Genomic DNA, 9367 nt, shown 5'->3' with positions numbered 1-9367 from the left:
TGTCGTTGGGATTCGTTCAGATTGATTAACATCCCAGAAGTACAGTAGATTTGGCATGGAGACACCTAAGCAGCAATTCAGAACCCAGAACCTCAAAGCAGGCAGCCAATCCCATCTGCTGCACCCCTTCCCCAATCCCATCCACTGTGCCATGATGGCGGCGGGTTGGGCCTGGGCCCGGCCAGCCCTCCAAACGTCCCCCTTCGGTTACTCACCGTGAATGGAGCAGTCTCTGGAGTTCAGGCAGGCACAGGGACAGGTCACTGTGTGGATGTGGTGGCTGGAATTGGGGTCCAAGCATGGAGACGATACCAGCCTGGCACCCACCAGGACCTCCGGGCCTTCATCTCCAGAGACCACAAAGATCCTGCAGGGCTCAAAGCTGGTGCTTCCCTCCCCACTGCTTCACCACACAAGATGGATGGAGCCCGGAGCACATTACCATTTCTCTGCTTCTGGCTGGTGCAAATAGTTCAGTGAGACTGGCAGGTCTCAGACTGCATTCGCCTCCTGAGCTCCCTGTGCGAACCCAAGTTCCCACCTGGTTGACACAAGAGCCAAGGAGAGTCTGCTGCTGGATCCGGATCACTGTAGTCTGGATTGCTGCTTGCCAGCCACTGGTGGGTTTTCCTGTTCACTGCAACACTGCTTTGCCATCACCAGCACATTCTTGTGTCCAGGGTGTCTTAGGGATGCACCCTTCCTGCTGTCTGACCCCTAATTTTCCCCAGTACTCTGCTCCCTGTGCTTCACCCTATCCAAAGATGCTCCATCAGCCCAGATGTTTCTGTACCCTATGCTGTGCCTTAAATTTATTTTAAAAATAATTTCTAATTTAATTCCGTGTGATCAGAGAAACTACCTAATGATTTTCATATTTTGGCTTTTACACCTTGGACTTTTCATGTGTCTTGAATTTTTTTAAGGATTATACAAGAAGAAATAGAAACTCTGGACACAAAGATCATACCCAATTTTCCCTAAGCCTTGAAGCATACCATCCTTATCATCTGTGTTAGTATAATCAAAACTAAAGGTAAAACAAGAAAAATTCATATGAAAAGATTTTTCTTTATTGGAAAGGCAGATATATGAAGAAAAAGATTCTCCCTAAGCTAGTTTACTCTCAAAGTAGCCACAATGGCTGGAACTGAACCAATCACAAGCTGGTAGTTAGGAGCATCTTCTGGGTCTCCCGTACAGGTGCAGGGTCCAAAGGTTTTGGGCTCTCCCAACAGTTTCAAACGTTCTCCATCAGAACCTCTTCCAGTCCTAGATCTTGCACACACTGGTGTTTCCACAGGCCAGCCCACCTTATTCCACCTCCTGTCCTAGCAGAAACAGTGGCCTTTCCTGACTGGCTTTTAACCCATTCTAGTTCTTCCTGTTGGATGTGTCAGACCAGCCAATCCTGGTACACACCCAGACACAGCTCACACATGGCTCAGTAGGGGCAGAGACCTAGCTTAGCTTGTCTTTCAGCCTACCCTGGTCCTCCAGAGCTCCAGTGGGTGTGGAGTCTAGCCTAGCACAGTGGATCCAGCCCCAGTCCACACTTGCGCCAATGAAAACTGCAGCCATATCCAGACCAGAACACAGCTCCCACTCTGGCCCCCACACTCACCAGTGAGAACCTCAACTCAACCACGATGTCCCCTTAGCTTCCCAATCAGGCCTGTTTCCAGCCGTAGATTGCATACGTGCCAGTGCTTGCTCTAACCCATGTAAACATAGTCCCTTCCCTGACTTGGTCTTTGCCTTAGATTCTGTATCCTGGCCTGACTCGGCGTGCCCTGGTCTCATTTGTTCTGGCAGGTGATCGAACCTGGCTGTGCTCAGTCTACTCCCATCCCTGGCTCATGTAAACCAATATGTATAAGAGCCTAGCTCAGCATGACCTGTGCTCCAGCCTGGTTTCTGTTCTTGCTGGTGAGCCAAGCTTTGCTTAGCCCTGCCTGGTTCACACCCTTCCATAACCAACCCACACATTAGCCAACAGTTGGAACTACTTTCCCCAGGTTGCCCAACCCCTTGTCCTGGACCATGTGATCACCAGTGGGAGTTATGACCCAGTAGGTTAGTTTCCCAAGTTCCCCTACTTGGGCCACTCCTAGACCCAGAACTCATACATGCCAGCTGCTGTTAGGTCCTTGCCCAGCATAGTGTCCTTCCATCTTGGCTTTGTATGAGCTGGTGTACATTGCAGCCTGACCCACCCCACATCCTGTTTAAGGATGCACATTTGAGTGCTGCAACTTGGATCTGGCCATCCTATCTTGGTCCCTGTACCCAGGAGTGATGATAAGTTGCATGGTCACACCTAGCTAAGTCCATTTCTACCCCAACTCTGAAGCTGACCATTGGGACTTATATTTCCACAGGGTTTGACACACACCTCCCCCCCCCCCACACACACAAACACAGAATCTACCTACTGACCTGGTTGTCTCGCATGCTGGTTAGTATGATAGCCCTGCCTAATGTGACCCATCTTTTGTTCCGACATTGTGTTAGGTACTAGGATCTAGCCCTGCTAGACTGGACTCCAGTCCTAGCCTTCACATTGACTCTGTGGGGTTGCTATTCTTTGGTGATAACAAAACCTACATAGGACTGACAGGTAGGCTGGTGTATCAATCTCATCCATACAGATCATCCAGCAGCCAGGCCCCGAACCTCTCACCACCGAGGCCCTGAAGTCGAACTCCCCTAGGTACCTCCATCTCCAGTTTCTCTGATTGTCTTTCTTTCTTTCTCGCTGGTTTTCAAATAAATAAATTTTTGAAAAACAAGGAGACAGAAAGCCCACAAATATGAATGAAGGTCATGTTTCATGAGGAAATATTAATTTTTGAGAGATTTTTTTTAACGGTCTTATGGGCTTCTTGGGTTTCCACATTCTTAAAATCTACTGAAATCTGCAGTTGCAGGTATTCACACTCTTTACAATTATCCCACAGCACTAAATCTCAAGTGCTTTCATCACAGTGTGTCATATCAATGGAGTCCTTTCTCACAACACGTTTTTGCATTCTCGGAGAGATAAAATGAATAAATCTTCATAAGTTTCTATATTGCACTTAAAAATTGTTGAATATTATTAAATGAATAACAAAAACATTGACTTATTCAAATGTGAAAAGAAAATTCTGCACATTCCACAGATATTCTGCTATTGTTTTAATGTTCTGTATTTGTAAACTGGTGTGATTGACATATTTGTATTCATGATATTTAGAGCCTTTTTCTCTTGAACTATGATGATATTCTTTTCCTTTTAATCACTTAGAGATTAAGATCTTGAATGCAATGTAAGTTTAAAACGCTATTTCAAATGTTAATTCTGTTTTTTAAAATTCTGTATATCAGCTATATTCATTCTTTTTCTAATAAAATGAGTAAATAGATAACCAGAGAAAAGCCTGCTAACTTTAGATTAAAATTAAAGGGCTTCACAAACTTGTGCAAAAGCAGTGATGCTACAACATGGCCTTTGCTGTATGTGTATATGTATATGTATATATACTGTTCAACTGGTTGATTGTGAGTGGCTGATATTAGTTATTGTTACAAAAAAATAGTTTTGTATGAGACTGAAGTTTGGTTTCCTTCTAAGTCTCAGTTCACTATGAAGAAATTAAAATTTTAGTTTGATTTAAATGTAATTCCATATAAAAGCTAAATAAAAAAGTACAAATGGTTTTAATAGGTTCATACTAAAAATTAAAAAATAATGGCAAGGGATACTTATATATCTTTATTTCCAATGTAAGATTTAAGAAATATTTACACATTTTTACATGTCTCTTCCTAATCCAATCTAACAGGTTATTTGCCATGTGTTTGTGTGAGTGTGTGTGTCTGCAGATTACAAAGTTAATCCATTTTAGAATTGTTGTAGGAACCAATCTGATACAGAATCATAATGGAATTGTAGCTTCAGAATTGCAAAAATACTGCAGAACAACATATTATTTTTACCCTATGTTGCAATATAGATTGTAAATTTAGCTGCATCCACACAAGGTGCAAGTTAAACAAGCACAAAAAAAATTGCACTCAGCTTACTATTACAGGCACTGAGTTAATAGTTTGGCTCAGTGTTAAAGAGATTGTTTAATTTTATTAAAAAGCAGAACGGCAATCATAGGGACAAACTGGGTGTGATGTCTTCCTCTTGCAAGTTTATTTAAACAATGCCCTCAAAAGTTCCTTAGATTCAAAATATTTAGAGAAAACAACCTTTAAGAGAATAATAAGGGATATTCTATTGTAGTATTGGAGTTGCACAAGTAATACAGGAGAACTTATTTTTGTTTTGTTTTACTCTGTGTAGGCTGTAAATTAAATTGCATCCATTAAAGTTGCAAATTGAATATACATACAATTCACTGTCAGTCTTTGTATTTGATGATCCAGAACTGAGGAGACATGTACTTTATAGGTGTTGGTGTCATTTGAAGATGTGGCTGTGGACTTTACCCAGGAGGAATGGCAGCACATGGACAACACTCAGCGGACCCTGTACAGGGATGTGATGCTTGAGACTTATAACAATCTGCTGTCCTTGGGTGAGTGAAAATCTGTCATGCCCAAACAGAACACTTCTTTATGGTTGACAAATGAAAGGAGAGTTTCTAAAGTTCCATACTAGGTAAGACTAAGTAGTGATGTCACAAAATCTACATCATTTTCCACGAACAGGGTTCAGCTTGACAAAGCCTCATGTGATCTTGAACCTGGAACGAGATTTAGCACCATGGACAGTGGACAAATCTACACACCAGAGACTTCCAGGTAGGTGAGCACTTAGTGGGCATTGAAGTTGACACATAGCTCATTAAAGGTGGACTGGAACCCTTACTTTTTGTTTTTGTTTTTGTTTTGTTTTTGTTTTTGTTTTTGTTTGTTAAAGTGTCCTCCCAGAGGATAACTGTTGAGACACAGGAGTTCCATGATCCTCATGTGTAGGTTTACTCTAGCAATGCCTTTCAAAATTGGCCAGCCTGTATCCGTACATCTAGCACTCCTTATTGATCTTTTCATGATCCCTAGCACTTGAATCATCATCTGCCACCTGCCAGATACATTCTCAGGAAGTTGTGTTTGAGTCAGAGTACTCAAGCCAAGACAGATTGGTGCTCTTACGGGATGTAAGACATCCCAAACCTTATTTTGAGTTTCTGTGCCACATTTTCACTGCCATCCTGCAGCAACTTAAAATGCACAATTCCAAGTAACTGAAATTTTCATTTAAAAAGTCGTTATGTTAATGCAGTAATAAAGAAGTAATGCTCATTATTTATGCTCATAAATGTCCACATTTCACTAATGTTAAAATATGCTGTATTTAGAATGGCAATAAACCTCACTGGCTGTAATTGAGCCTTTTAACAGAAAAACTTAGATGAGCTCCATGGAGATGGTTACCATTTTCCTCATTTCAGATTCCTACAGACAGAATGAACTGCTTGGAACCAATCAGGAAAATCAAGAAATAATCTTCAGGCAAGTTGTAATCACAAAAATTTTATAATACCCGAAAAGAGAGTTGCCCAAGATGACTTTTTTCTTAAGATATACTTATTTTTATATTAAAGTCAGACCTACAGAGAGAAGGTGAGAGAGGAAGATCTTCCATGCATTGATTCACTTCCCAGGCAACCACAACGGCTAGAGCTGAAGTGAGGAGCACGGAACCCTTTCCAGGTCTCCCACACAGCTGCAGAATCCCAAGGCTTTGGGCTGTCTTGAGACTGCCTTCTCAGGCCACATGAAGCAAGCTTGATGAGAAGCGGGGCTGCCTGGATTAGAATCACCGCCCATATGTGATCCTGGTACATTGATTCTAGGAATTTAGCCACTGGTATACCTCAGAGGGCCCTGATAAGGATGCTTAATATTAGCTATGCCCATAATTGAAACATGATATGAATGAGAAATTGTACAAAAATGAAACTTAAGAAATATAATTTGTTTCTTCATATATACATATATATTTCATTTATAGTGTTAATTTGAAAGTGACTAGATGAATGTAGAAAGCAGATGGAATGAAATTACATTACTTTGGAGAGAGCCAGGGGATGGTGTGCCTCTTGAATGGAGAGAGGTAGTGACAACAAAATTTCAAAAGTGACGCTTAACCTGTGTGTGAGACCCAGAAGAATTTCCTGGCTCCTGGCTTTGTGTCAGCTCAGATCCAGCCATTGTGTTCACTTGGGGAGTGAATCAACGGATGGAATATCTTCCTCTCTGCCTCTCCTCCTGTCTGCGTATCTACTTCCTAATAAAAAAAAATAAATCTTAAACAAACAAAAACTATCAAGGCCAAGAAGAATCATTCCTCAAGAGAGGATAAACCAACCTGAAACATGAGAAAGAAGCCCAGAACTTGGGTACCATGTCAGGTGCTTGGCATTCAGAATCCACCTAGGCTGTTTCAAGTCATGCAGAAAAGTGCCCCTTGCCAGGGACTGCTAATCTTCCCTAAGGAGCTGTGCAAACACAAGCAACCAGAGCCTAGACTCCAGTATGAAAATTGAGTTGGTAAGAAAAGTGCAAATAGGTAGTTGATGAGTAGTGCGTCTGAAATGCTAAGCTGCTATACTTCCTACCTCCACCCCTCTGAAAGTGTAATCTGTCTGGAGGTTTAGCTAGAGTTAGGCAGTGGTTGGATTTGGGTCTTTGTTCAACTCTTATATTGTGACACCATAGCAAATGTTACCAGAAAAACTTCTTTCAGGATCATACTATAGAAACAGAAACAGGAAATCAGTTTTCAATAGAAGCTTTATTGCTAAGTGACCAGGTAAATTTGGATGCAGGGCAGAGAAAGCACCTCCAAGAAGAGATCTTAGAAGTCCACTGGCTTTTAAAAGCAGAGAAGAAAGGCACCATAGCTCATTGGAAATCTTTTCTTCCCCCAGGATCCCTGGTGAAATGCCTCTTGAGATAAAGCATGCCTCTGATTTCCCTGAGACCAAACTCCAGAGTGGGGAAAATCTCAGTCAGCACGATAAGATGCACACTTGTCAGCAGTCTTTTGAACACAACGGGAAAGAAAAAAATTTCAGCAGGAGGAAGATATTCCTTGTGAGTGAGAAAGTCTATACCAGCGACGCATGTAATAAGCAACCTGTCAGTGTGGGAGAGTCTGTGCAGTTTAAAGAGAAAAAATTAAATAACAATTCTGACTTTGACAATCATCCACAAACACACTCAGGAAAGAAATCCCAAGAGCATTTCCAGAGTGAGAAATCACTTATTTATAAAACAGATGTGGAAGTCAATCAGATAACCCAAACAGCTAGAAGTCACTGTATATGTGGTTACTGTAAAAAGCCTTTTAACTACAAATCTTGCATTATCAGCAAACATAGAAGTGACAGAGGAGCAGATTTCTATGTGTGCAATGGATGTAAAGAAAACATTGACCAGGAGTCAGAACTCATAGGAGATCAGATCCTTGACACTGCAGAGAAGCCATATGAATGTAATGAGCATAGAAAAGTCTTTCACCAGGAATTCTCTCTCATTAGGGATCAGAGAATTCACACAGAGGGGAAACCGTATGAATGTAATGAGTGCGGAGAAGCATTTAAAATAAAGTCATATCTAATTGCACATCTGAGAGTCCACACAGGGGTAAAACCTTATGAATGTAATGAGTGTGGACAAGCTTTTAAGCATAAGTCATCCCTAATCACACATCAGATAAACCACACCGGCATAAAACCTTACGCATGTAGTGAGTGTGGAAAAGCATTTACACTGAAGTCATATCTAACTTCACATCAGAGAATACACACCGGGGAAAAACCTTATGAATGTAGTGAGTGTGGAAAAGCTTTTTCTCGGAGGTCACACCTCACTATACATCAGAGAATCCACACAGGGGTAAAACCTTATGAATGTAGTGAGTGTGGGAAAGCTTTTTTTTATAAATCAAAGTTCATTAGACATCAGAGAGTCCACACAGGGGAAAAACCTTATGAATGTAGTGAGTGTGGGCAAGCTTTTAAGCATAAGTCATCCCTAATCAAACATCAGATAAACCACACCGGCATAAAATCTTATGAATGCAGTGAGTGTGGAAAAGCATTTACAGTGAAGTCATATTTAACTTCACACCAGAGAATCCACACAGGGGAAAAACCTTATGAATGTAGTGACTGTGGAAAAGCTTTTTCTCAGAAGTCACACCTCATTAGACATCAGAGAATCCACACAGGAATGAAGCCTTATGAATGTAGTGAGTGTGGACAGGCCTTTAGGCATAAGTCATCCCTATTTACCCATCAGGTAAACCACACTGGGGAAAAACCTTATGAATGCAATGAGTGTGGAAAAGCTTTTTCTCAGAATTCATACCTCATTAAACATCAGGCAATCCATACAATAGAAACCCCTTATGAATGTATTGAGTGTGGAAAAGCATTTAAACAGAAATCATACCTAGCTATACATCAGAGAATCCACAACGGGGAAAAACCTTATGAATGTAGCCAGTGTGGAAAAGCATTTAAGCTGAAGTCATCCCTAATCGGACATCAGAGAATCCACACAGGGGTAAAACCGTATGAGTGTAGCCAATGTGGAAAAGCATTTCATTACAAGTCAGACCTAATCATACATCAGAGAATCCACACTGGGGAAAAACCTTATGAATGCAGTGAGTGTGGAAAAGCTTTTTCTCAGAAGCCACAACTCATTAAACATCAAAGAATCCACACCGGGGAAAAGCCTTATGAATGTAATGAGTGTGGAAAAAGTTTTTCTCAGAAGTCAGATCTCATTACACATCAGAGAACCCACACAGGATAAGAACAATATGAATGTCCTGTGTGGTGAAAAAAAAGGGAGATTTCATTGCACATCAGAATTCACATGGGAGAAACATTACGAATGTAGATAATGTGCAGAAGCCTTTTGGGAGCCGTCAATTTTCATTACTAAAGCATGTAAGCATATATTAGCGATCATAAACATACTGGCATGCTCTGTCAGCTTACAACATGAGTGAAACAAGCTTTAACAACATTGCAAACAAAGTACTAAAAGTAAAATCGAAGTGAAAAAACACTTCAGAAGTTCCAACAAGTGTTAAAAGGTATACATGAGATTACCAGTGTGTTTGAGAACACAGCTATGTGTTGTTAAAGTAAGATGCAATTTGTGAGTGATCTACCTTTATTGTGAGGGGTAAAATGTGAATGAGTACTGCTTTCAGATTTTTATGTTGATAATAAATGTTCAGTGCATAACACTTGTTTGAAATCCCATCTTTATCATTTCCAGAATGTATGTAGTATGAGTTTCTTGAATTTCAATATCCCACATTCTGTTTCAGAATAAATTGGAAGCA

General features: G+C 40.9%; 1 protein-coding gene across 1 annotated transcript; it reads left to right on the top strand.

Moving 5' to 3' along the window:
- Positions 1 to 6942: 6942 nt before the first annotated feature.
- Positions 6943 to 8826, top strand: LOC121166770 (zinc finger protein 260-like). Its single transcript, XM_040996050.1, has one exon. It carries the CDS (start codon positions 6943 to 6945, stop codon positions 8824 to 8826), a length of 1884 nt encoding a protein of 627 aa, XP_040851984.1.
- The last annotated feature ends 541 nt before the right edge of the window (positions 8827 to 9367 follow it).

This window comes from Ochotona curzoniae, unplaced genomic scaffold (genome assembly GCF_017591425.1).
Source record: "Ochotona curzoniae isolate NIBS_2020 unplaced genomic scaffold, NIBS_Ocur_1.0 patch222, whole genome shotgun sequence".
NCBI classification, from domain to species: Eukaryota; Metazoa; Chordata; class Mammalia; order Lagomorpha; family Ochotonidae; genus Ochotona; species Ochotona curzoniae.
This window is presented reverse-complemented; position numbering and strand designations above follow the sequence as displayed.

Excerpts from the sequence above, each read along its gene's own strand:
- LOC121166770 (XM_040996050.1), top strand. The coding sequence starts at position 6,943 with ATGCCTCTTGAGATAAAGCATGCCTCTGATTTCCCTGAGACCAAACTC.